Here is a 27,579-nt window from a genome sequence, read left to right on the forward strand (position 1 = left end):
GAGGTGTGCAGCTCGGGACCTCCCCCAGGCGAATGTTTCCCCCCTCTCTCTTCACCTCTTTTGATATGATATGGCATTTAGAACACGCCTATACACAGGTCTCCCCCCTCCCTCCTCCCCCTCCCTCCTCCCCCTGCCTCTTCTGCCCTCCCTCCTCCCCCCTCCTTCCCCCCTCCCTCTTCCCCCCTCCCTCTTCCCCCCTCCCTCTTCCCCCCTCCCTCTTCCCCCCTCCCTCTTCCCCCCTCGCTCTTCCCCCCTCGCTCTTCCCCCCTCGCTCTTCCCCCCTTGCTCTTCCCCCCTTGCTCTTCCCCCTCTCGCTCTTCCCCCCCTCGCTCTTCCCCCCTCCTCGCTCTTCCCCTCTCGCTCTTCCCCTCTCGCTCTTCCCCTCTCGCTCTTCCCCTCTCCTCTTCCCCCCCTCCTCTTCCCCCCCTCCTCTTCCCCCCTCCTCTTCCCCCCCCTCCTCTTCCCCCCCCTCCTCGCTCTTCCCCCCTCCTCGCTCTTCCCCCCTCCTCGCTCTTCCCCCCTCCTCGCTCTTCCCCCCCTCCTCGCTCTTCCCCCCTCCTCGCTCTTCCCCCCTCCTCGCTCTTCCCCCCTCCTCGCTCTTCCCCCCTCCTCGCTCTTCCCCCCCTCCTCGCTCTTCCCCCCCTCCTCGCTCTTCCCCCCCTCCTCGCTCTTCCCCCCCTCCTCGCTCTTCCCCCCCTCCTCGCTCTTCCCCCCCTCCTCGCTCTTCCCCCCTCCTCGCTCTTCCCCCCTCCTCGCTCTTCCCCCCTCCTCGCTCTTCCCCCCTCCTCGCTCTTCCCCCCTCCACGCTCTTCCCCCCCTCCACGCTCTTCCCCCCCTCCACGCTCTTCCCCCCTCCACGCTCTTCCCCCCTCCACGCTCTTCCCCCCTCCACGCTCTTCCCCCTCCACGCTCTTCCCCCCTCCTCGCTCTTCCCCCTCCTCGCTCTTCCCCCCTCCTCGCTCTTCCCCCCTCCTCGCTCTTCCCCCCTCCTCGCTCTTCCCCCCTCCTCGCTCTTCCCCCCCTCCTCGCTCTTCCCCCCTCCTCGCTCTTCCCCCCTCCTCGCTCTTCCCCCCCTCCTCGCTCTTCCCCCCCTCCTCGCTCTTCCCTCTTCCCCCCTCGCTCTTCCCTCTTCCCCCCTCGCTCTTTCCTCTTCCCCCCTCGCTCTTTCCTCTTCCCCCCTCGCTCTTTCCTCTTCCCCCTCGCTCTTTCCTCTTCCCCCCTCGCTCTTTCCTCTTCCCCCCTCGCTCTTTCCTCTTCCCCCCTCGCTCTTTCCTCTTCCCCCCTCGCTCTTTCCTCTTCCCCCCTCGCTCTTTCCTCTTCCCCCCTCGCTCTTTCCTCTTCCCCCCTCGCTCTTTCCTCTTCCCCCCTCGCTCTTTCCTCTTCCCCCCTCGCTCTTTCCTCTTTCCCCCCTCGCTCTTTCCTCTTTCCCCCCTCGCTCTTTCCTCTTTCCCCCCCTCACTCTTTCCCCTTTCCCCCCTCACTCTTTCCCCTTTCCCCCCTCACTCTTTCCTCTTTCCCCCCTCACTCTTTCCTCTTTCCCCCCTCACTCTTTCCTCTTTCCCCCCTCACTCTTTCCTCTTTCCCCCCTCACTCTTTCCTCTTTCCCCCCTCACTCTTTCCTCTTTCCCCCCTCACTCTTTCCTCTTTCCCCCCTCACTCTTTCCTCTTTCCCCCCTCACTCTTTCCTCTTTCCCCCCTCACTCTTTCCTCTTTCCCCCCTCACTCTTTCCTCTTTCCCCCCTCACTCTTTCCTCTTTCCCCCCTCACTCTTTCCTCTTTCCCCCCTCACTCTTTCCTCTTTCCCCCCTCACTCTTTCCTCTTTCCCCCCCCTCACTCTTTCCTCTTTCCCCCCCCTCACTCTTTCCTCTTTCCCCCCCCTCACTCTTTCCTCTTTCCCCCCCCCTCACTCTTTCCTCTTTCCCCCCTCACTCTTTCCTCTTTCCCCCCTCACTCTTTCCTCTTTCCCCCCTCTCACTCTTTCCTCTTTCCCCCCCTCACTCTTTCCTCTTTCCCCCCTCTCACTCTTTCCTCTTTCCCCCCTCACTCTTTCCTCTTTCCCCCCCCTCACTCTTTCCTCTTTCCCCCCTCTCACTCTTTCCTCTTTCCCCCCTCTCACTCTTTCCTCTTTCCCCCCCCTCACTCTTTCCTCTTTCCCCCCCTCACTCTTTACTCTTTCACCCCCCCCCCCTCACTCTTGATTTTCAAAGCTACATTAATCAACAACCTCGTCTTGGTAGATATTTGTAAAGGGACATTCCTTTTCAGTTACATAATGGCATCTCTCTAGAGTTTCTTCTTCCCAATTTTTGGTTTCAGATATTGGCGGGCATCCCATGTAAGTCATTGGGCCTCATTACGAGTCCGGCGGTAACCGCGGCGGTAAAACCGCCTGGTTACCGCCGGACTCGTATTACCATTCCGCCTCTGTGATTCCCGGAATTACCGGGGCATTACAACCCCGGTTTTCCGGGAATCACGGAGGCGGAATGGTGTAAATCCCCATTCCCATTGAGTCCTATAGGACTCAATGGAAATGGGGATCATGGAAACACCGGCAGCATCTCGTAATGCTGCCGGTGTTTCCTCGTCCGCCTGCATGCGGGAGGTGTTAAACCCGCCAGGTCAGACCTGGCGGGAACGTCACCTCCCGCCTGCAGGGGTCGGACTCAGGCGGTCCGGAAACAACGGTGGCGGCGGGTTTTCCGCCACCGTTATTTCCGGACCGCCTGGGTCGTAATGAGGCCCATTGTGTGTGCAGGTTTAGGGAGTTCCTCACGTGAACAGGTTTCCTTGTCCCCTGTGGGGAGCGGGGGGAGGGGTTCTCCCGGTGCAGTCCACTTGCTTCTACCCCTAGGGAGGGTATTGCGGAGCGGGCTCACTGTTAGGCACAGTTTGTATGCAGTACCCTTTGGGACCACTACACACAACTAGGACTACAGGTGTAAGCAAACCAACCTTTGGTAGAAGTCTGTACTACACAGTTTTAGTAGCGGAGCTGAGCAGCCAGGCTCATCTCAAGAGTGGAATGTGAGCAGTAATGATGTTACACAGATGACGACAATCACAAGTGTTCAAATAAACTCTTACACTCAAGGTATCTTTGATAAATACTTATTAATTTATTCATCTCTCAGTTATAAAACATTCATAAGAAGGAGGCAATATAATCCCACACAAATATACTTCAGTACTAATTCAGAATACTTTTCAGGAGGAGTAAAAAGGCAAAGATTATTAGAACATGAGAGGTTACAATTATTCTTAGACAGTGCAAATACTTTGAATTCACCAGAAGTCAATTCAATTCAATAGGCTAGGCCAAAGTCAATGGGCTAAAGTCTTGGATAGGGTAAAAAGCGGTTCTGGTAAGTAAACGGTTAAGTCTCTGCAAAAGTTCTCGGAAGTAGTTTGTAAAAAGAATCATCATATGTTGGGTCACAAGCTGATTAGGCCTGCGAGTTGCAAAAGTTTCAAGCACTTTCACCGCGAGAGGTAAGTAGTCTTGTCTTATTTCACAGTACCTTACAAATGAAGACAAAGATGCAGCTGAAGACTTCTGTTCCTGACAGTTTATGCAGATCTCGCTCTTGTGCCTCAGTCGTGGGGACAAGATGGCGGACGTCGGGGGTCTCCTGCACTGGGACTGGTCAAAAAGCTGGCACTTGGCAAACTTCAAATCGTTAACTGTAGTAAATCCCACAAGGTGGTGTCCCTCTCCCTGGTTATAAGGTTTCCTTCAGCCCTCTGAGGAAAATGCAACCAGTTCCGAGATTGGTATCCAGGTGGCTTACTGTCGAGTTGATTGGTCCCACCAACTCAAACGAAGAAGTCGTCCTTGTAGGGGCTTCTCTGTGGAGGTGAACTTGGCGATTTGAACCTGCAGCAGGGTTTCACCGGGTGAACCACTGGTCCAGGAGTTGCAGCAGCCGTCCTCTTCAAGCTAGTCTTCGGTTCTTTCGTTCCAGTGGTCGACTCTGCCTTCCAAGCCAAGAGACTTACCTTTTTATTCAGTTCCCTCCCATTCATTCTAGCCTAGCTGTCACTCACCCAGCAGGTTGGCTGTCCTTGCCGGACAGTCAGCCAGCCAATCACCACAGAGTTCATTTGGGTCTCCTAGGAGACTAAGCACAGGGAGTTTCGGGCACCTCCCTCACTTCCTGCCCACCCCAGACACTCAGACGCCAGAGGCGGTCTTCACTCCTGAAGACCGCCAAAGGCGAATGAACAAAGGAACCAAAGAAATGGCGAAAGAAGACCGGGACCTGTTTTTACAGATGGGGCTCAGACGCCATCTTGAAAAACATGGCTCCCGCGATTTAATGTTACCAGTGTTCACGGTCGGGGAAAAATCATGGTAGTTTGTTGTAAAACCACTGCCACCAGCCATTCTGAGAGGAAAGGGTAGCATTTGATTGCTACATGAGTATCTAGATACGGGATACTAAGTAACCCCTCCAGCACTCTATTGTAAGAGAGGGTGGGCTGGGTCTAGGAATTTAAAAGATTGGTCAATGTCACTTTACTTACTGTACAATAGTTTATCCCACAGAAGGTATGTAAACCTTGGGAAAGCCTGAGAAGATTTCCTTGTGCACTAAGGGCACTATGTGGCACAAATGAAAAGATGATACCTATGGAGTTGGTTAAACTCCATAACCAAAGAAAACGCAAGAGTAAAACCCATTGAATTGAAAAGTTCAAAGTCCCAAAGTTCATCAAAAGCGCTGGAGGGGTCAAAGGTGGGTGGAATTGGCACATTTATGAGAATTCTTCCTAGCACTCGCCTCCCTAGCCTCACGGGGGAAAATGTGATGATGTGGGGCAGGGGGAAATTGGGACACTCTGCCTTGGGGAGAAGGGATGAATTTCCTCAATTCATCACAATGTATAGAACTGAGGTGGCGAGTGATATTTTATGTCTGGCTAGTAGCTTGCAACTTGAAATCTTTACCTCTGCCCTAGAGGCTACACCCATTGTTGCAAAAAAGTTTAAACTGTGCCCTCTGCTTCAGCTAGTCTCTTCCTCCGTCCATCCAGCACCTTCTCCAGTATGACTTCTGTCATCCTGCTTGCTTCTAGTACTCCATTCTGGTCACCAGATCAGTCGCTTTAGCATCAGAGACCAGGGATGCCATTGACAAACTTCTCACTGTTTTTTGTATTTAGCACAGGCTGAGCACTGCTATAGTTTCTCTACACATCTGCCTACTGGATTGAGCCCTATAGTTATCGCTTCCATTTTTTTCCTATGAGACACCAAGTCTCAGTTGAGCAGATCCGGCTGCTAAGGGGCCCATAAGGAACAAATTGGTAACCTGGATGTCACTACGAGACCATGGCACTTCCCCAGCCCGGGGCCCTCTACATACAGGCCATGGCTCCGGGAATGGCAGGTGGGATGAAGGCATCTCATCCAGGGGGCACATCCCCTCCCTACAAGACACAGACAGAAGAGTGCTGTAGATTAGCCAGCTGATACAGAACTACAGGGCCACATTTTCCTGGCATCCCCATAGCCATGCCCATGACCTTAATATTTGTGTGCCGTATGTCTCTACTGTTCCTGCTTCATGATTGTCCCACGCTAGTTTTCTGCTTCCTTTTTGCTCTTCAACAGCGGTGTTACTCTGTTGCAGTGCACCTTCGTTCTGATTACTGTGTCCAGGTGTTCCTGACTCTGCCTCCCATTGCTTCCGACACATCTCCTCTTCTGCCAACCCAGACCTGTCTGCTTTGGTATGCCTTGGGAGTTCACTGCTTGTCTTCTGGCATTGGTTATCTAAATTCTCTTTTACTCCTGTCAGTTTCCCCTCCCTTGTGTCCTACACTTGTTCATTTTCAATGATTTTGTTTCTTACCATTTTTCCCTTCTATTTCTCTGTGCGTCCTAAGTCCCTTTTGTTCCATTTACTGTTTAGGATCTTATGTTGGCACCTGTGAGCTAGTGAAGTTTGGACTTTTGGCTTTTGAGTTCTTAGATTTTTTGGCATCGGCGTGCCTATGAGATTGGCTTAGTTCATTACATCGTATTTCCAGAGTATCGTTTCCATTTGCTGAACCACCAGTTGTGTTCTTATGTCTGGCACCTTTGGTGAAGCGCTTGAGCCTTCGCTCCACCAGCAATTGCCCACTCAATGGATTTTTTTCAAGTCTTCATAGGTTCTCCTTGTACCTGAGGGAGCATGAGGTATGCAGATTGCTTAAGAACTTGCATGGTGATATCTGTTGTGCGTTCCCTAGATACTGACTGCTTTTCCTCTTCCGTCCCACAGCTCTTTGCAGGAGGTTAGCCTTTTTTCCTCCCAACCGTTCCTTTCCATTTTCAGTAGTGCAAGTTATCGCCTGTGGTTGAGAGAACTGCAAGGGCTTCCCTCGCTGCTATCTGGTGGCATCCCAAACCCTGTGTACATAAGGATTCAGGTTGGTGAATGACCTGACCTGTGGCCCAAAGGACCAGATCGTGAACTCCGGACACTAAAATGAGCTGTGGAAAGGTTTATTTGACTTTAATCTGCACAATGTCGTACTCCTCTGCACAGTATGTTAAGTAGTAATACTGTGTATCCTCTGTTCTTTTGTGGGAATCCCTTTATTCAAGTTTCCATGAGTTGTATTTGACTGTGGTATATACCACTAAAGAGTCAGTGATTTAATGGCGTCCTTGTGGCTATGCTTGTGGGTCAGTTGCTCTCACACCCTGAGCATCAGGCTGGAAATTGTTATAAAAGGCAGTTGCTGGTCAGTTTAGTCTGGTTGGCTCTCATGGCTTTAAGAGATTTTAAGAAGGATGGTCTGAAATCTTATGAGATGATTCCTACTTTGTCATAGTTTAGGAGAGCCTTTAGGAGTATGGAAGGTCTTTGCTGTGAGCAATAGCTTTTATAGGTGCTTGGAGGGCAGGGTTCATCTGGGGAGCCAGCAAATTTGGTGGCGAACTAAGGCTCGGAATTTGTGTTCAGAAATGATGCAGAAGATGCTCAGGGTGCTCATGGGTCAGCCTCTTTCAATGTATTAGTGGATCCAGGCCCCTTTGTTGGTGAATAGGGCTGTTCTGGTTTTGAAGTGCTGCTGAATGGCAAACCTGTGTTGCTACAGACCCATTGGTTCATGTTCTCTTTGATTACCTTTTAATATTTTCTTTTGTGGTTATTCCTCCTCCAATCCCCCCCAGTGTGGCCTGTATAGTAGGCGTGCTTAACCTTCATCACTTAAGCCCTGTACATTGGAGTTGGTGTTGGTATGAATGTTTGTCAATGGTGGTTTAGTTTTCTTCCAGGTTTGTTTCATCCTCTTGCTCTGTTGCTTGAGCCCATTCTGTTGTTTGTGTACCATCTCCAGCGGGCAGCTACTTGGAGTTTTTGAAATAGTTTGTGGAGGGTGTCTTATGTGCCTTCTTCGGTATGATGTGCCCACTTAGCCCCTGATTTTCCATGCTCTGCTCACTGTAATTGGACCCTTGTTGGACCTAAGAAGGGTGTAACAATTCATGGGTATCGTGAATTGTATTGAAAGTTGGTTCTCCCAGAGAAGGGTTTGCGGAAGTGACCACTATTGTAAGATTCATCAACATAGAAAAGTACATTCCTTATATCCTGCGGCATGGATTTGTCCCTTAACAAGTTGCTTCAGGTGCAGGGTCTCAAGGTTCGTGTAAAGAATGTGGCTATGGTATGGAGTCCTGATCCAGCCATAAGTAGTTGTGATCCACTATTAGGTTAGTGATCGAGTCAATGAATTTGTCAGAAAAAGACAGGTTTTTGGAAGGTGGCCAGTAACTCGGCGAGAATGTGAAGGTTGTTGCATCAGTGATTTGGCAGTGAACCAGGAGTGCATTGCAGTTCAGGATTGATGTGAAAGTAAATGCCTTTGGCATTTGTGTTCTTTGTGTAAGCGGGTCATTTCCCCCACTCTTTCTCTAGGAGACCATAGACGGCTATGATATTGAACCATATTGATGAGGATGCAGCTGGTCCCAGTGTTTCCTTTGCATGAGGCTGGTCAGTGGCTTAGGTGCTGGATTGAGGTATCTGGGCGTTCTGGGGACTTTGCTGTCAGCTAATCCGCCTCACCTTGGCTTGTGCACCTCATTGGACTTGGCTTTTTTTAGCTCCTCTATTGTGTGGGAATCTTTGTCAATGAGTCGCAGACTGTTAATCTTGGGGTTGCCGATTTCATTGTGGCTCTGGTTTCATATGTGGGTACATGACCCTCCAGCATGGTTACCTTTTTCATAATACATGGTGTGTTTGTTAACAATGCTATGTTTTTTTTGGAGCTATACAGATGGTGGTGTGCAGCCCCACTGTTGTTCCAAGAAGTGCTAGCCGAAAAGTTCTAGCAGTGTGTGCATTGTCCGGGTTAAGTGGTATTGATCTCTTCCTCTTTCCAACCAAGTTCTTCTTGAAAGTAAGCACCCCTGGTGTGTGCCCCTTCTTGTTTGCCTGGAAGCAGTAGTTGATGAGATGGTATGGTCAACTTGACCCTATCCACATGTGAACTGGGCTGAAGGGTTTTCTTTTCCTGTTGATTCTCACCAATTGTACTGGGGCACAGTCTATAGGTGGTTGAGATCATTGATTGCATGTGTATCTTATTTCCTGCTTTTTGCAAAACCATGTCATAACTGTGGCATAGTATGGTGGGACAAGTTCCTTGTCAAATGCATGCCTGTATGGAGAAGTGGGTAGAGGCCCCACTACTAAATTCACTGTCGTCAGTCAGGTTGATTTCTAACTAATGGATGGGGGGGGGCTGTTTTAAAGTGCGCTCGATCAGTATCGCTCCTTGCATGGTTGCTTGGCCCATTGAGCGAAAGATAATCTGGGAGACAGTCTAGGTGTAAGGCTCAGGAGTGCAGTCTGGGAATGATAGTCTTAGGTACTGCCTAGGAGCAGCTACGTATGGTACTGCTTAAGGACAGGTTGAACACTGTTCAATTTTTGTTCTTTTGCCAAATTTTTCTACCACAGAATCGATGGGAGATGCCCACTCGGAGCCTGTCCGCACTACTCCACCCAACCAATAGCAATATTGCCTGCTCTCAACCCACCGTCACCCACAAATAATTAGAGGAACAAATCAAATAGTTGGGGTTGAGGATCAATGAAAACACACACATCACTTTTTCTATCTAACCCTTGGTAATTGTGTTACCCTATTAAAGGTAACTAGCCTCTTATTCAACAGACATGCTAAACAAATTTTAGTTATTTGAGGTCTGCCAATATTCTTACACCTGTTCAGAGGTTTGCCCTGTTGCTATGCTTTTGTGGGTAACATGACTACCAGTGCCATAGAATGCCTTCTCACTGCGATTGCTTTTCCGAATGTGTTTTGATTGCTTCACCCCTTTTCAGTGTGCCTCCTATTTCCCCAGGTGCTGGTTCATAGTTTCACTCAAGCTTTACTTCAGGAGGCTGCAAGGTCTGTTTTGGCCACTGCCACCAACTGGGAAGAAATTGAAATTCAGGAGGAGACCGAGACTGGGACTACAGTGACCTCCAAAATTCGTCTTCCTGTCCAGGTGTGACTCGTTGTTCAAATAACATGGGATACTTAAGTGGTAATTAACATGTAGAGCAATTATCAGTGTTCTTGAATAGCCTACGCTTCATTGAACGTTGGTAAGGGTCAAGGGACTCAAACATGTCCTGTTTGCTTTAAAGCAAATTCACATTAGTACACGTTTTGTTGAAGAATGCTATCTGAACCTGTTGATTTATTTCCGGGTCCAGTCAGTGACTAAATAGACTTTTAAAGGGGATATCGTCCCCTGTCTTTTTTTTTATTTGGAGATTTCTTTTAATTCCAAGTTCTCAGGGGCGGGGGCTGTGCTTGGTATGCCTTGTAGACCTTTGAAATGTTCCAATTCCTGATCTCTAAGCAGGGACAGAATGCCTGCTTGGTAAGAGAAGGACATGCCTTAAGTCACCTTAGGTATTTGTTCCCTCTTCTGAAAAATTGCATTCATATGGAGGAAGAGCTTGGGCATTAGTGGGACCAACCAGTACTAATAGTATCCAATTCTTGCCTGATTGGTTTGATGGGGTTTCTTCTCCCCAGGACTGAATAAGTCGATTGAGGACAACCCAAGGTAAGGGATACTTCCACTGAATAAACCCAGGGTTCGAAATTGAGCGGAGTCGGGAGCTCTATTTAACTCCTGCCTGTAGCTCAGAAGAGCCTGGTTAGACAATCTATAAATCAACATTAGGACACATTTAAACGACACTTCAAGCATAAGACGTCCCAAATAATGGACAAAAGGATCTGTTTGCATCTTAGGTGGAAGTTAGATTTTCGGAGCACTATTTGCTAGCTACTCTTTCCCCAATAATAGCTCATGGTGACTGGTTAATGATGAATATCCAGGAGCTGCTTTTAGCTCCTGCTTTTCCAATCTTAATTTCGATCCCTGTAAACGACCTGTTAGAATTCCATGTTATGACCTTGGAATATGGATGCCAGTGTTGGGTCCTTGAAAAGGTTTTGGGACTGAAGTTGAGTGTTGTACCAGAAACATAGGAAATGTAATTGCAGGCTTAGGTTACCATAATTTGATTTCCAGTTCTGTGAATAGATTCCCTGGGTAAGAGTCACTGGACAATTTTGGTTATTAGGATAAGCTTGGGAGTCATTCTTTTTTTTATACCAAAGGCTGACAGCGTACTTAATGCTCTCCATTCACTGCTTCAAATGTTTGCTTTTTTATCATAGTTTGTACGTTTTAAGGTCATTATGCATACTTGGAATGAAAACATTGACTATTCATGGTAAATGTATACAAATTGGAGCACTTTGCATAAAAAGGGTAAAACTGATGCTTTTTTCATGGTGCTAAGAAGATTACAGAGCGGTTCTGTACATTAAAGCATCCTTTTCATGAGTAATTGTCAGGAATTCATAGCAAACTATGTAGTGGACGCATTGAAGTTCCACATTGCTTTCTCTGTAATTATTTAAGTTGTTCCATCATTTACCTATCCCAGCAATACTGTGTAAAGCACAGAAAGTGGCTGTAATGATTGTCTGAATATGCTTTGCATTCCTGCAAGTCACCATAAGAGTGATTGGGCAAGGCCACGGAAGAGCCTTGCAGGTTATGTAAGGTATACAGATCGCCTTCATTACTGGTGCTGTGCTCAATGATAAGTAAGACTTTTAGAGCCTTAGAACCAAGTTATACATCAATCGTAGGCTTGTCTTTTCTAGAGTATATTTTTAATGATTTTCTTTTACTCCCCTCAGTCATCTTGGTATGTGCAGTCCCTTTTGTTCAATCTCTGCCAGGAGATAAACCGAGTGGGTGGCCATGCTCTGCCCAAGGTGACGCTGCAGGAGCTGATAAGGGATTGCATGGCACAGGTGATTGCCAGCTATGAGAAACTGTCTGAAGACAAGCAGGACCAGGTGCGTGCGTAGAACCTTCTGAGCATGGCACAGAATTTTGGCTACACATTTTAAAACTGTTTTGGGTCTCTATTTGTGGGTCATTATGGCAGTCTCTTAGCATGTGTGTGGACTTTGTTAATGGGAAGTTATGGTAGCAGCCAAAAACAAAACAAAATCCAGGATCGTTTTTGTTGCAGTACGTGTAAATTCTCCAGCATGGGGTCTGGCATGGATTCACATGCTCATGAATATTCCCCGTCGTCAGGCTGGGAATCCTCGGTAAAGAAAAAACCAGTATCAGTTTCGTTTCTGATCTGTCTTTCGTAGTAATAACCAATCACTGGTCTCTGCGTCATACTGACCACAGCCAATGACTGCCCTCCACCTAAGCACCGCCTCTGGCAGCCATCTTCAGATTTTTACCGCACGTTCATGTGTTGGGATCCTCGTGCTATTGCTCTCGAGCGTTAGTGCTATTTTTCGCACTTTTTTCACAAAAAAACTTCGATTCTTTCGGTCAAAGAGCCTCAAGCTCCACCGATCCTACATCCGATCAACGGGGACCCGTGTCGGATTCATCTGTGCCCCTCAAGGGTGAAGATTTCGTCGAGCTACACTTCGGAGGAATCCAGAAGCTTCTCAGGCCCGGTCTCGGAGATGGCCCAGGAGAAGGGAAGCTCGACGCCCGGAAAGCTGTTCAGGGTCTGCCCTGGATGCCAGCTGCAGAACGTCTTCAAGGAGGACGAACACTCTTTCTGCCTTTACTGCCTTCATGAGGACAAGACGCACGTGGAGAAGGACTGTGCGTTTTGCGGCAACATGTCGGAACGGACCATGAAGGACCGCCATCAACGTCTCGCCAACGGGCTGGAGGGTAAGAGCCCGTCTGGCGAGAAGAAGAAGAAATCCGAGCGGTCTTCTAAGACCTTTGAGGGCGCCCCGGCGACAGGGGCCCAACATAAGGCCAAGCACCGCGAGTCCGCTGGCACCGGGAGCACCGAACGTTCGGGCTCTACGGGCACCAGGCAGGGCGCACCCTCCCCGGCACCATCAACCACGAGCCAACGCTCTGGGTCGGGTAAGAGGAAGGCCGAGCACCCGGCGAAGCTCCTGGAGAGGCCCCGGTCGAGCTCTAAGGCAGAGGAGGAGCGTGGCAGTGCCCCCTCCCTCAAGGATAAGGCGGTGAGCGCACCTAAGGTGGTGAAGGCCTTGATCCAGCCGACCAAGCCCTCTATCGAAACGGTCGCGGCGGCCCTGGCTCAGCCTGTGGTGGCTGCACCAGTGGTGGCGACCTCAGGGCCCAGAATCTCCCTGCCTCCTCGGAGGGAGTCTTCCTTTGTGCCCATCGATAGGACCCCCGTGAAACCCTCCGTGGGGAAGAAGAAGGGGGGGCAGGGCGTCGTCGGAGATTCGGCCTCAACCTCAGAAGAGGAGCTGATCGAGGTCTTAAGCCACGGCCTAGGCGTGGAAGAAGGCCAGCCCGTCGGAATGGACCCCGACGCAGGTGACGACGGGCCCCTGCCCGCCCGTCGGATTCCCCTCTGCCAGCACCGCAAGACAACTCGGCGGCCATTTTGTTGGCCATACAGTCCTTATGCTCCGAGATAAGGACGAGGCTACCGTTACTGACGGAGGAACCTCTCCCGTCGGGGGATCCAGAACCGGGACCTTCTGGTGTTCCCCCTACCAAGAAAAGAAGGATCCATCCACCACCTCCTTTTCAACCGTCGCGCCCCGTCCAGCCCTCCTCCCCGTCCACCCGAGGGGATGATACGGGGACTGACACGGCAGCGACGGGTACGGACGACGAGGCATACGACGAGGATTTTCCGTCGTCGCCTCCCACCAGGGCTTCTCCGCCCGACGAGATCGGATCTTTCCACTCCATGATCTCCAGGGCTTCCGAGCTTTTCCAACTCTGCCCTGAGGAGAAGAAAAAGGAAGGCTTCCTTTATCAGCGGCGCGAGGCCAAGAGGAAGACGGTCCTCTCAGTGCCTCTGTTGGACGACATTTGGGATGAGGGCCTTTCCCTCCTCAAGAACCCTTCCACGACGCCAGCTAGAAGAGACCGGTACGAGAAAAAGTACCGGGTCCCGGACACGGCCCCCCTGTGCCTCCGGGCGCAGCCTACCCCGGACTCCGTCGTCTCCGCGGCAGCCAGGAAGAAAGCGGGGGGGGGGGTGCGGCCTCCACATCGACTTCCCCGCCGGACGGCGAGGGAAAGAAATTGGATGCTATGGGACGTAGAGTCATCTCGTCGGCAGCGACGACGATTAAAGCGGCCAACGCCTTGGCTATCGTGGCCCGCTATGACAGGGAGCTCTGGTACAAGATAGCTCCCCTGCTGGATTTTCTACCGGACGACAAGAGGGCGGAGGCCCTTGAGATCCTGCAGGAAGGTGAGGTGGCCTCGGACCACGCCATCACCGTGGCGACGGACATCGCCGACACCGGGTTCCGCCAGCTGGGCAACGGCGTTTGCCTTCGACGTCGTGGATGGCTCAAAGCTACGGATTTCCGGCAGGACGTCCAGACCAGAGTCCTGGACATGCCCTTCGACGGGAACAACCTGTTTGGGAAGACAGTGGACGATTCCCTTCAGGCCATCAAGGCGGATACTGAGACGGCCCGGGCCCTTGGAGTCCTGCAACGACGGACGCCCTTTCGGAGCGGCGGAGGCAAGGGCGCCTCCAAAGGTTCCGGCGGCGGTTTCGCTTCCTACCGTCAAGCGGCCCGCTCGTCGTCGCAAGAGGCCTACAGAGGACGAGGCAAGTCTAGCGGACCCCGCCGTCGTCGCCAAGGAGGTCAAGGCGGCAAGGCCGCGCCCAAGCAGGATTGAACCGGCCGTGGGGTCGGGCCCCCACCGAAGCACCCCGGTGGGAGGCCGGCTGGCGGGCTTCGTCAGCGTGTGGGAGTCCATCTCCACCGACCGTTGGGTGCTGGACGCCCTGGCCCGGGGCCACGCGCTCGAGTTTCAAAGAAGGTGCCCGCGTCCCCCCCCGTGGCCAGGAAAGAACTTCACGTCCCTCAACTTCTCCTGGAGGTAAAGGCGATGCTCAGAAAAGGCGCCATCGAACTCGTCCCAAAGAGGCTTCGGGGCTCCGGAGTCTACTCGAGATACTTCCTCGTGAGGAAGAAGACGGGAGGATGGCGCCCCATCCTGGACCTGCGACGTCTGAACAAGTTCATCAAGGCGCAGAAGTTCCGGATGGTCACCCTCCAGCACGTCCTGGGTCAGCTGGAGGAAGGAGACTTCCTATCGTCGTTGGATTTGGAGGATGCCTACTTCCACATTCCCATCCTAAAGGGGCACCGCAAATTCCTCAGATTCGTGGTCCAAGGGCGTCATTACCAGTTCAAAGCCCTTCCCTTCGGACTACGGTCGGCACCCAGGGTATTCACCAAGTGCCTCGCACCGGTGGCGGCGCAGCTGCGCCGCGAGGGGATTCACGTCTACCCCTACCTGGACGACTGGCTCATCCGCGCCAAGACGAGGGAGCTCGCCGTGGTCCACACGGCAAGGACCGTCCAACTCCTCACGGACCTGGGATTCTCCGTGAACTACGCCAAATCCCACCTGGTGCCCGCGCAAGTCGCACTGTTTCTGGGAGCCAGGCTCGACACAGTGTCCCTTCTGGCCTCCCCGTCGGAGGAGAGGACCAGGACCATCTTGGGCAAGGTGCAACGGATGTTGGTGGCCGACGCGGCCAAAGTGAGGTCCATCAAGTCCCTCCTCGGGATGATGTCTTCCTGCATCTACCTCATTCCCATGTGCAGGCTCCGGATGCGCCCGTTGCAAGAATTCCTGGATGCGCGCTGGATCCAGACGACGGGCAGCTTCGAGGAAAGGATCAAGCTCGACGTGAGTTTCCGACGAGCGATACGGTGGTGGGGCACCCGCGCGCATTTGACGGCGGGCATGGACTTCCAGACCCCAGCCCACCAGGAGACCGTGACCACGGATGCCTCCCTGGAAGGGTGGGGAGCGCACACCGAAAATCTGCACGCAAGGGGACTCTGGCTCCCGACGGAGAAGTCCCTGCATATCAACGTCCTGGAGCTCCGTGCAGTGTTTTGGGCCCTCAGGTCCTTCCTTCCGTCCCTCAAGGGCAAGGTGGTGAGGATCTTCACCGACAACACCACCACCATGTTTTACATCAGGAAACGGGGCGGAACCAGGTCCCCAGCGCTGTCCAAGGAGGCGCAGGACCTGTGGCATTGGGCCGTTGCCCAAGGGATTTTTCTGGTGCCGTTTCATCTGGCAGGGATAAAAAACACCATCGCCGACTCACTCAGCAGGGAGCTGCGCTCGTGCCACGAGTGGGAACTACGGCAGGATCTGGTGGATCGCCTCTTCCGACGGTGGGGCACACCCCAGATCGACCTGTTCGCGACGGCGACGAACACCAAGATGCTTTCTCGTTCCCCTGGGAGGGCCTGTTCCTCTACGCGTTCCCTCCCTTGCCTCTGCTAATCCGGCTCGTCAACCAGCTCAAGAGGTCACGGTGCAGGATGATCCTCGTCGCACCTGCGTGGCCGAGGCAGATATGGTTCCCGGACCTTCTGGACTTGTCAGCGTCCCCGCCGATCAAGCTGCCGGCGGACGCGGATCTACTCTCCAGGGAAGGAGGCGCCATCCTCCACCACGACCCGAAGTCGCTGAACTTGCAGGCCTGGCTCCTGCAGCGCTAGAGTTTGGAGGATACGACATACCGGCCGATTGCAGAGAGGTTCTTGCAAAGGCCAGGGCGTCCTCGACTCTTAAATGCTACGGACACAAATGGAAGAGGTTCTCTGTCTGGTGCCACGCACAGAAGATTAACCCTCTACGGGTTACGGCCCCCCAAGTACTGCCGTACCTGCTGACGCTGGCCAAAGCTGGTCTGGCACACGCGTCCATCAAGATTCATCTTGCTGCGATCTCCCGATACACCAGAACCACGGGGCGGACGTCCTTGTGGTCTCATCGTCTGGTGAAAGAGTTCATGAAGGGACTGTTCAGATCGTTCCCGCCGGTGAAGGCTCCGGCCCCGGCGTGGGAGCTCAACGTGGTGCTGACCAAGCTCATGGGACCTCCGTTCGAGCCTCTGCACTCGGCCCCGTTGAAGTTTCTATCGTGGAAAACAGCTTTTCTTGTGGCCATCACCTCCGCACGACGAGTGGGAGAGATCCAGGCCCTTTCCTGCAAGGCCCCGTACTTGACTTTCCACGACACGAGGGTAGTGCTCAGGACGCACCCCTCCTTCATGCCCAAGGTACCGTCGGACTTCCATCTCAACGAACTCTTGGTGTTACCTGTGTTCTTCCCGTCGCCTTCGTCGCCGGCTGAGAGGACTTTGCACTCGCTGGATGTAGCTAGAGCGCTGAAGTTCTACATGGACCGCACGAAGGGTTTTCGGAAGACGTCACAACTCTTTGTGAACTTTGGACCTGTCAATCAGGGGAAGGCTCTCTCGAAGGCTTCCATTTCCAGATGGCTCTCCGGCTGTATCATGTACTGTCATCGGTTGGCAAACCGACCGCTGCCTGGCCGTCCGAGAGCCCATTCCACCAGAGCGATCGCAGCTACCACGGCGTTCCTTTCTGGTGTGCCCCTGCTGGACATATGCAGGGCTGCTACGTGGAGGTCGACGCACACCTTCACGAAATTCTACTGCGTCGACCGGGATTCCAGGGAGGAGTCCAGGGTCGGCCAAGCAGTGCTGCGCAACCTGTTCGCCTGAGGTGAGCCTGGTGAGGAGGTAAGATGCTTAATGTTGAGTTTGATGTAATGCTTAATGTTGAGCCTTTGCCACCTCCCGTGGTTGTGCATGTGTGTACTGCTATGTATTCTTTATTCATGAGCATGTGAATCCATGCCAGACCCCATGCTGGAGAAGGAACAAGTTACTTACCTGTAACTGTTGTTCTCCAGCATGGGTCTGGCATGGATTCACATGCGAACCCTCCCGCCTACCCCTCTGCGGCTCTTCACTTGGTCATACTGCCACTTCACGTGCTTCCAAATCTGAAGATGGCTGCCAGAGGCGCTGCTTAGGTCGAGGGCAGTCATTGGCTGTGGTCAGTATGACGCAGAGACCAGTGATTGGTTATTACTACGAAAGACAGATCAGAAACGAAACTGATACTGGTTTTTTCTTTACCGAGGATTCCCAGCCTGACGACGGGGAATATTCATGAGCATGTGAATCCATGCCAGACCCATGCTGGAGAACAACAGTTACAGGTAAGTAACTTGTTCCATCTATATGGTTAATTGTTTGTTTTTGTTAGTCCTCAACAAATCAGCGTGGCATAATACTGTTTTTCCTTACCTGATTTTGTCCTTTATGTCCCGTAGGGACTGTGAATGTGTGGATGTAATTATTGTTCGAATGTGTGGCAACATGAGCAGTGCATGTGGTGGCTGATTGTTTGATTGCTTTAGGACTTTTTAGTTTTGCTTTTGTTTCGCTGAAACCATAGCTTCCATTTAAGAATGTTTTTTCAATTAATTTTATTTGATTATTATTGATATGGGATATTATGTTTACAGCATCCATTCCCGGTAGCCAATTTTGACACAGGTGTGACTTATGGCCCGGTGTCCAGCCCCCCTGAATCCACCTACATTGGGTATTGGCTATGGCATTGGACACCTTGTCTGGGGATTGGGCCACCGTCTATGGCCTGCACTGGCCACCGTCTATGGCCTATGCTACCTGGGCCTCCCACAGTGAACCACGGTCAGTGGCCAGGTTATGCCAGGCCCCTAAACTCTCCACCCCTGCCTTCCCTCACCATTGCTGGTGCCTGGGCCCCCAGTATCCACAAATCCCACTAGTGGCCTGCAGGCCACCATTTGGGTCCTACGATCTGAAGCACAGTTAGAGATCATGCTTGTGACTCAACCGGAAGCCCACTGACACTGCAGCCAAAATAACTTGTTTTCCCCAAAGCAATCTTGACCATATTGCACTTCCCCATGGACCTACCATTGCCAGGGGTCACTTTGAGTGGCTGTGGGTGCTGGAGTATGATGTCCCTTTGACCATGCCGAATGGGCACTGTCAGTAGGATTATTTTTTTTTAAACTATTCTTTGAACAATCTTTGCTTAAAAGGCTGTTCTGTTTGCAAGCATAACAATAGGTCGTCCACGGCCCTAATTTACCAGTTGCGGTTAAAGTAAACATAGCTCCTCCACTGACATGCACTGCTCATGGCGTCGCATATGCCACCCCACCCCACCCGAATACAATACATGTACCCACTGTTTGTAAGGGAATTTAGCAACAATAATAAGGACTGAAAGAGGTACCCCACAAACTGGTTAGGGTCCTTGTAAATGTAATGTGAGGGCAAACACAAAAGAAAAACCCCAGCTGTAAAAAGTAATTTTGATGACATGCCTGTGAGGAAAATTGTCAGAACGTGAAACTTGAGCAGTGCTTTGCAATGGCGAGTTATCATTGTTTTACGATGGCAGAGTAATGGTTGCTTTCAATTTTTTTTAATTTCTTTTTTTTTAATGCATTTAAATTATGTTGTTCCTTCACCATGATGCATGTTCTCAACACTGTATAAATTCTATGCAATCCAGTGGTTCTGCAATTTGTTGTACATTGGCTCCACCAATGGCATGCTGAAACTTTGCATCCTGCCACAACTCTGAGCTATAGATGAGACTTTAACCATTTGTGAGGAAAAACATCAGTCCAAGGTAAACCACCTGGCTGGCTTTGGCATAGACCATGCACCAGCGAATCCCAAAAGAATGATATATGCGTTCTAGGTGAAAAGATCTTTTTCGCAAAAGATCAATTTAGAAAGACCGTTCCATGACCGCATGGAGCGGTCTTTCTAAATCAAACTGTCACGCCCGTGTCGTTTGGTTGTGTGGGTCTGGCTGTGTTTTTGCTTTAGGGGAGTCTCGGGCGGGGGTGGTCTTGGGTGGAGAGGGAGGAGGTGGGGGATGAGAGTTGGAGGTTTGGGGGGCAAAATACCTGATTGAATGGAAATCCTGCAGGTTTGGGTGGTGGGGGGATGGCAGGAACAATGGGGGATGATTTTTTAAAAAATAATTCATTGTAAAGCTCTGAAGCGAGAAAGACCTTTTACAATGTGGTTTTACATTCAATAGAAAATCGGTGATTGTAAATCAGTCTTTTTCACTTGAGAGCTTAAAGTGGTAATTTCACATAGAACCCCATAGAGATATGCTGCATGAACCTTAGACTTGGGTCAACCTTGCTTCCAGTTAGTGCAGCAACCCAAATTTCCCACTGCTCAGAAGAGATGCTATTCTCAAGTCAGCAATCCAATTGAACCTAAGCTCCTGCTGCCCTCCACACAGTTCCCATCTTCTGGCATCAAGCTCCAAAAATGTAGAGAGATCGCCTAACATAAATCTAAATATTTTACACAGATCTGGCTTTTTTAAACCCATGAGACATCGACCCTCTTCGAGTCTGCAATAGGTCCAAGCTATTGTGCGTCACTAATTTGTTTAATGCAGAGACCACATTTCTCCAGTGGCTCTATATTTGGGATTTGGTGAGGCATCAGAAAATGCAATCCTTCCCCCTCAGCTCCCCAGATTCCAAAACCATTATATCCCCAACCGTCCAGCATAGCATATTGTTGCAAAGCAGGGTTGTATCAGACAGAGGGCTGAAGGTAGTAAGATTTATGGTCGAGCACCTAGGAGTCGTCCCAATATATTTATTATTTTTGTTTTTTTTTCAGTTAAAAGCTTTCATACATATATTTTAGCTACGGTGGCTATAGAGAAACACAGGTAAAAGAATCTATCTAAGGTGTGTATTCACTATTCACTGAGCCTAAGTAGGCCCAAGCAATGCAAAGGCTCGTAGCTGTGACTGGCATTGCATGCCCCTGAAAAATGGGGCAACAGCTATTCACACCCGGAGCTTTGTCCAGGTTGCAAATAGTTTACATTGTGTTTATTTTCTACAGAAGGGGGGCTGCACAACTCTGGCAGGTGCCCAATCTTCCCTCAAACAACAAGAATGCTGCCAACAGGTTAAGTGGTGCGACAGCCAGAGCAAGCCTAAGTAGGTTCGTTTAGAGAGAGGTGGTATGTTGAGCATACTGTGGGGGCAGGGAGGGGAGCTGGGGGGCCTGCACTGAGGCTCAGTGACAGCACCTGGGGAAGATGCGTTGGTGGCTTGTGGAATGCAGGCAGTCATTGGCTGTTTCTGCCCATGTTTCCAGCCACCTGATGGGCTCAGGGCTCTACGCCCGGGTGCAAATTTACACATAATAAATGGATCCAATTCCTTATCACCTCTGTTGATGTTGAAGTTTAGTAAACAAAGTGCCGTACTTTAAAAAGACTACTGATGGAGGACTAGGCAAAGCATGCACCACTATAATGGATGCAAGGTGCAAAAATACAGTTACAGCTAAGTAACATTTCCCTTACCTTACCCAAGCTACCTGCTTCTCAAAGACACCTGTCTTTTGGGAAGTCTTTCAGATCAACATTGGCCAGTAAACCCCAGCGTTGCGTGGGTCGATCCAGCACATGGATTTCTTTTGTCTTGTCCACCCCAGCACATACAGGATTCTCTAGTTCTCTGTCCCATGGTATTCTTTATTACTTGTTTCCCCCAACCCCCACTTGGAGTCAGTCACGCTAGACTAAAGGGGAAAGGGCATACTCTAAATCCACAAGTTCCTCTAAGAGGCTACAAGAGCTGGAACAAAGTCCTAAAAATGTCTCTATGCCCATTGAGTAAGAGACGCTTCACTTAGCCCTATCAATCAATATGATGCACGTTCTAGTTGGGAAGTTTTCTAGTTTGCAAATATCCCAGCCAAAGGTTGGGTTTATGAAGGGAGAGTTAAAAAAACAACTAATATTGCAAACCGCCCAGTGCAAAAGAACTTTTGATAAGAATTATAAAAACACCCTGGCACCAAGGCTGCTGGAGATATGAGGAAGCGGATGAGAGAGGACAGTTACCGGATAGCCTGTCAGAATCTGTAATAATGCCCATCCTGAAGCCAGGGAAGTCACTGCTCGACTGCGGCTCCTACAGGCCGATCTCCCTGATTAACCAGGATACAATAATCCTAACAGCGACCCTTGCCAGCAGGCTCAAACGAGTATACCTACTTATTCTTACACTTCGTCCCCTTTCCTCCATACTGTATGGGCGTCCCTTCCAAGGGACGGGAGGCTTAACCTTTTTCACCAGAAAAAACCTTCTTCCCCTTTAAATTTAGAGCCACGCTGGGGTGCGGCCCAGGAAGCATGCGCTGCCCTGACTTCGCCCTCCGGTGCCACACCTCAGTCCCCTTTTCCGCATCGATGGGAACGGGCCGAATTCACCAGCGCTCCTGGGTTTGCCTTCGGCCATGTGATACCACGCACGGATACTTCTTCTTTGTCTTTTTTGTCTCATCTATCATTCAGGTACTCAGTCCTCGTTTGTCACGCTCCTCCCCAACGCATTTCGACTTGTACAGGGTTCAGCAGTGTCCATCCTGCAACGGGCTCTTCCCAACTTCAGACCCCCACGCCCTCTTCCTACGTTGCCTTGGCCCAGACTACGGTTGGCAATCTTGTTCGGCGCGTGACTTGCTGTCATCGAAGGCACGGAAGAACAGACTAGCCAGGTGGATAGAGCTCTTCCAGAGGTCGCCTCCAGAGGATCTCAAGAACTTCGTGAAGCATCAAACCAGGCCTAAGGTAGGGCCGATATTTTCCAGCACACCCCGCAAGGGAGACTTCTTCCCAGGGACTCTCCCGCGCAGAGGGGGACCGGCCAGATTCTTCTACCGGCACGTGCACCGAGGCTGCTGCAGCTACCGGCCTTTGGGTCGAGGGATCCTCCCGTCCGCAGTGTCAAGGGACCGGAAGGTTCTTGTACCGGGTCTACACCCGAGGGGCTCTGCCCTTTTATCGGCACCATGGCCAAGGGGCTACGCCCTAACACTGGCAATAGTCCAAGGGGGTGCCTAAATGTAGCTCTACCGGTCCCGGGGTCGAGGGTGTCACACCTACCGGGCTGAGGCCCAAGGAGCAGGGTAGGCCTCCTGATCCACACGCAAGAGTCTCGGATGAGGCCGGGCCCAGCGGGCCGAACAACACGTCGCAGGCACGTGGCAGGCAGCTCGACAAAATGGCTGCTATGCCAGAAGAGGCACCCGTCCGACCCCATTCCAGGAATTCGGCGAAGAACGAGGGTCATGGCGGGACTGGCCTCAACCAGGTAAGTGGCCTACAGTCTACCCTTCATTTGCGCAGGGCAGCTTTCCTTTGCGTCCATATGGGCAGGTTATGCAGCGGCTCCAGCAGCCCACCGCTACCCTGTCGGTACCCCCTGCCACCTCTTTGGCGAGTGAGGAGGTGCTCTTCGAGAAGTTCCGCCATGGGGTTTTCATCAAAGACCCTGACGGGGAAGTCCTCCCTGCCATGCTAACGGCACCACAGACGCCTCCATCGGGCCCCTAGTGCAGCTGCCGCCTATGGCTCCACAGCCAACTCCGCAACCTCAGCCTCTGGCTGAGGTCCCTGTACCCCAGCCTCCGGCGCCATCTACTCCTCCTCCACAGGACCCTCCAGATCCGCAGGATACGGACAAAGAGGAGGACCCGGACATGCCATCCTCAGCCAGGGCCTTCCATGAACGTCTTGCTGGCTTGGCGAAGAACCTGGGCCTCCCCCAACCTGAGGTCGAACAGCCGGCACAGGGGGTTCTGGCAGAAGTCCTCACACGACGCCACTCTGCCAACACAGGGATTCCACTGCAAACTAATGTAGTCTCCCTGGCCAAGAAGGGTTGGCTCAAGCCCCACTCGGGCCCAACCAGTCAGTCGACGCCTGGCCGCCAAGTACAGGCAGATCGAGGGGGATACACTCTTGCTCTCGACCCATCCTTAGCCACACTCCTCGGTGATCGCTGTGGCATCACTATACTCCAAGCCTCAGTCGTCCTCCGCCTCCTCTGTGGCACTGCTAGGCAAGGAGGAGAAGATCTTGGAGGCGTACGGCAAGAAAATCTATTCCAATGCATCCTTGCATCTTCATCAGGCCAAGCAGATGCCATGCTGGCTGCTGCCAACCAGAGGTTATGGGGGGAAATTGCAGACTTCCTCCCAGAACTCCCCACCCAGTGACAATCGCGCTTTAAGGCAGGGCTAGCCGAAGCCAAGCTTGTGGCGCATGACCTCATGGAATCGACAGTGGCTCATATCGATACCTCAGGCTGTGCCATCTGCATTGCCACGGACATGAGAACAGCCTGGCTAGAGGCAACGAAATTCAACCCGGACGTCCAGGAGCGCATTCTAGATCTACCGTTCGGGGGTGGGGGGGCCTCTTCCACTCTACGGACGAAGAGCTGGACAAAAAGAACAGCTCACAAACGGCAAAGTCTCTGTCCATTCTTACAAAGACCACGCCCAAATCGCACACCCAATCTCAGCAGCGCTCGGAAAAGAGTTGTACATATGGAGGGGTCCGCGGCTTCCAGGAACGCAGATCCAGGCAGCCAGACCGCATGCCGTCTCAGAACCGGCGCAAACAATAAAAAGGGGGGGGGGGTGAGGGCTTTTTCCAGTCCCCCTGCTCAGCGTCAGCCTCAGAGGGAAAGAAGGCATGACGCGCCCCTTAGGGTCCTCGTTTCTCCGGTGGGGGGCAGGCTTGCTCTCCATGCACAATTCTGGCGGCAGCATTTCGCGGGCCCCTGGATCCTCTCCGTAGTATCCAAGGGGTACTGTCTTCCTATCCCAGCCTCTCCTCCCTCCTCCCCTCCGCTCCCACAGGTTGGGACCGCAACTATTTTGGCGGAGATCCGCTTGCTCGTAGAGAGCCAGGCAGTGGAGGAAGTTCCAGCTTCCCAGCGAGGCTTTGGCTTTTACTCCAGGAATTTCGCCATTCAGAAGAACCAGGCGGGCCTGAGAGTTGTGCTGGACCTTTCCACTCTCAACCTCTCCCTACCACTGCAAAAGTTCAAGATGGTTACGCCAGCTTTTATAGCGGAGACATTGGACAAGGGAGACTGGATGTACTCCCTGAACTTGAAGGACGTGTACCTACACGTCCCAATCTGACAGCCCCATCGTTCTTTCCTACGGTTCAGGGTCATGGGCTACCGTTTTCAATACAAAGTCCTTCCATTTGGCCTCAACCGTGCCCCAGGGTCTTTACCAGACTCATGAACGTAGTGGCGGCCCTCCTCAGAGCGCATGGCCCCCATATCTACCCAGTCCTTGACGACTGACTCATCAGGGCTACATCCCCGGAAGCAGTTGCCACTCTTCCCATGCCCTTATGAACACACTGCATGATCTGAGCTTCTTGCTCAACTTCAAGAAGTCACAGCTGCACCCTACGCAAACTCTGACATTCCTGGGACTCATTTGGGACATGTGCTCCGAGAGGGTCTTCCCGTCGTAGGACAAAAACTCGGCCATCAAGAGGGCCACAACCCACTTCCTCAGCAGAGAAGTGACCTCGGCATGGTGGTACCAACATCTCCTGGGTCTAGTGGCGGCGGTCCCGTTAGCCGTACCGCACACAAGACTAAGGATTCAGCTGCACTTCGTGGCCTTGTGTAATCAGGAGCGGGGCTCGCAATCCGAGATCACCACCTGGACCTAACCTGGTGGTCCATGGACTGCAACCTACGGATGGGCAAGCCCTTTAGGCTGCCCTCTCCGCAGGCCACCATCGCCACAGACTCCTCGCTCGAGGGCTGGGGAGCCACCGTGGACAAATGGTCCACAGCACCTGGACTTGACAGAAGCAGGACTACCACATCAATTGGTTGGAGCTGAACGCCATCTGGGTAGCGCTCGGAGCATTCCTACCACTTCTCAGGGTCAAGGTTGTCCTCATCCAGACAGACAACTCGACCAGCATGTACTACGTCAACAAGCAGGGAGGCACCAGATCCCCTCCTCTGTGCAGACTGGCGATCAGCATGTGTGAATGGGCCCCGAAGAACGACATCTACCTCTCGGCAGTCCACCTCCCGGGGGAATCCAACCTGGAGGCGGACAGGCTCAGCAGGCTGGGAGCAGACAATTTCGAGTGGCAGCTAAACAACCTTGTTATTCAGGAGATCTTCAAGTGGACCCCCAAGTAGATCTCTTTGCCACCTGGCACAACAAGAAGTGTCCCCAGTTCGCATCCTGGCAGGGTCAGGGCCCCGGCTCTCTGGGCGACGCATTTCACCTCCAGTGGACCGGCATGAAAGCCTACGCCTTTCCGCCCACTCCTCTGATCCACAGGGTAAATTGCAAGATCAAGGAGGCCCACCAACTCCTCATCATTCTGATAGCTCCATGGTGGCCGGACTGGCCATGGTTTTCGGAGCTCCTCGGCCTCTCAGAGGTGCCCCCTATACACCTTCCGACTGGCCCAGCACATCTTCTGGCACAGCAGGGGGGCAGAATCAACCACCCTGTGCCAGGGAAACTAGCCCTCACAGTGTGGTACCTGAGCAGGTAACGCTTCGGCACCTTAGCCTCTCACAGGCCAATCTGGAGATCATACAGGGCACCAGGAGCAAAGCCACCAGGGGCCAGTACAAAAGCAAATGGACCAGATTCTGTCACTGGGCAGACCCCAAGTGAATTGACCCCCTGGCTTGCAATTTGGACGACATGCTCTCCTTTTTGGCGCACATCACTCATTGTGGTGTACAGGTGGACACCTGCTGCACATACCTTGCAGCCATTGGGGCTTACAGGAACTCTGAGGAAGGCATTCTTTCCTCCTCCAACCCTATCGTCAAGCATCTGACTGGTCTTGTTAGGCTCTACCCGCCCGTCAAGAGACTGCACGCTGTGTGGGACCTTAACATAGTCTTCGGTGCCCTGGCGCATAAGCCATTCGAGATAATGGCATCTGTGGACATCAGGCTGGTCACATCAAGACGGCCTTACTAGACGGCCTTACTAGTCGTTCTTACCTCGGCTCGCAGAGTCGGTGAGATCCAGGCGCTGGTCGCTTCTGAACCATATACCACTTTTCACAAGGACAAGGTAGTCATGCGAATGCACCCGTCATTTCTGCCCAAGGTTCCATCTGCATTTCACTTGAACGAGGAAATAGTCCTTCCTGCGTTCTTTCCCGATCCCAAGGACGAAGCACAGAGTGCTGCACTTCCTGGATGTCAGGTGTGCCCTACAATTCTACTTGGACGGGACCAAGGGCTTCCGCAAGTCGGACACCCTGTTTGTCACTTTCGGAAGCTTGAGGCCAGGCTACCAGGCCTCTAAGGCCTCCATATCCCTGGTGTCTGCCATCAAAGAAGCGTATGAGGGCCAGCACAAGCCGCTCCCTGCCAACATGCATGCCTACGCAGTCAGGGCCAAGGCAACGGCCATCACATTCCAGCGCCATGTCCGATCTGATGCGGCTTTCGGACAGGCGGTTCTCTGGAACCTATTTGCTTAAGGTGGGTCTCCTCTCCACCCTGGGGCTACAATCAGTTGTAATCGCCCATACAGTATGGCAAAAAGGGGACGGGACGTAAGAGTAATTATAAGTTACTCACCGTAGTCACTAACGTACTCTTAGTCCATAGTCCCCTTTCCACCATACGTCCCACCAACCTCCCCCCTAATAATACTGGTGTCATTAGGCAATGTTGAATCTATTGTCGACGTGTCAATGGGGACTGAGGCGTGGCGCCGGAGGGCGGAGTCAGGGCAGCGCATGCTACCTGAACCGCACCCCTGTGCGCTTCTAAATTTAAAGGGGAAGGTTTTTTCTGCTGAAAAAGGTTCCGTGTACCGTCCCTTGGAAGGGGCGCCCATACAGTATGGAGGAAAGGGGACTATGGACTAAGAGTATGTTAGTTACTACGGTGAGTAACGTATAACTTAGTGCACACGGACCAAACAGGCTATGTCCCAGGGCGGAAACAGCACGTGGAACCTGCAAAGGCTCAACCACGTAGTAAATCAAACGAACCAGAGGCAGAGTGAATGCACCATCGCGTCCTTAGATGCGGTTAGAGCATTCAATTCTGTGAACTGGAATTTGATGAGGAGCGCGCTCGCCCACTTTAGGATAGGGGAGGGATTCCTCCGCTGGATTAAGCTGGTATATAAAGACCCTAGGGCAAGAGTGAAGACCGGTAGACACATATCAGAGGGTTGGAGGATTTACACGGGTACGAAGCAGGGATGCCCATTATCCTCGATGCTATACATTCTGGC

The 27,579-nt window shown here is 52.1% G+C and overlaps 1 protein-coding gene across 3 annotated transcripts in view; it reads left to right on the plus strand.

Moving 5' to 3' along the window:
• Positions 1-27,579, plus strand: part of COG1 (component of oligomeric golgi complex 1) — a 311,531-nt gene that overhangs the window by 122,866 nt on the left and 161,086 nt on the right. For all 3 annotated transcript variants that reach the window (XM_069655104.1, XM_069655102.1, XM_069655103.1), the window contains exons 8-9: positions 9,381-9,527; positions 11,252-11,413. In XM_069655104.1, the coding sequence (XP_069511205.1) occupies positions 9,381-9,527; positions 11,252-11,413 (309 nt within the window). The remainder of the gene's footprint in view (positions 1-9,380; positions 9,528-11,251; positions 11,414-27,579) is intronic.

The sequence above is a fragment of the Ambystoma mexicanum genome, chromosome 3q (genome assembly GCF_040938575.1).
Source record: "Ambystoma mexicanum isolate Mex_15411 chromosome 3q, UKY_AmexF1_1, whole genome shotgun sequence".
NCBI classification, from domain to species: Eukaryota; Metazoa; Chordata; class Amphibia; order Caudata; family Ambystomatidae; genus Ambystoma; species Ambystoma mexicanum.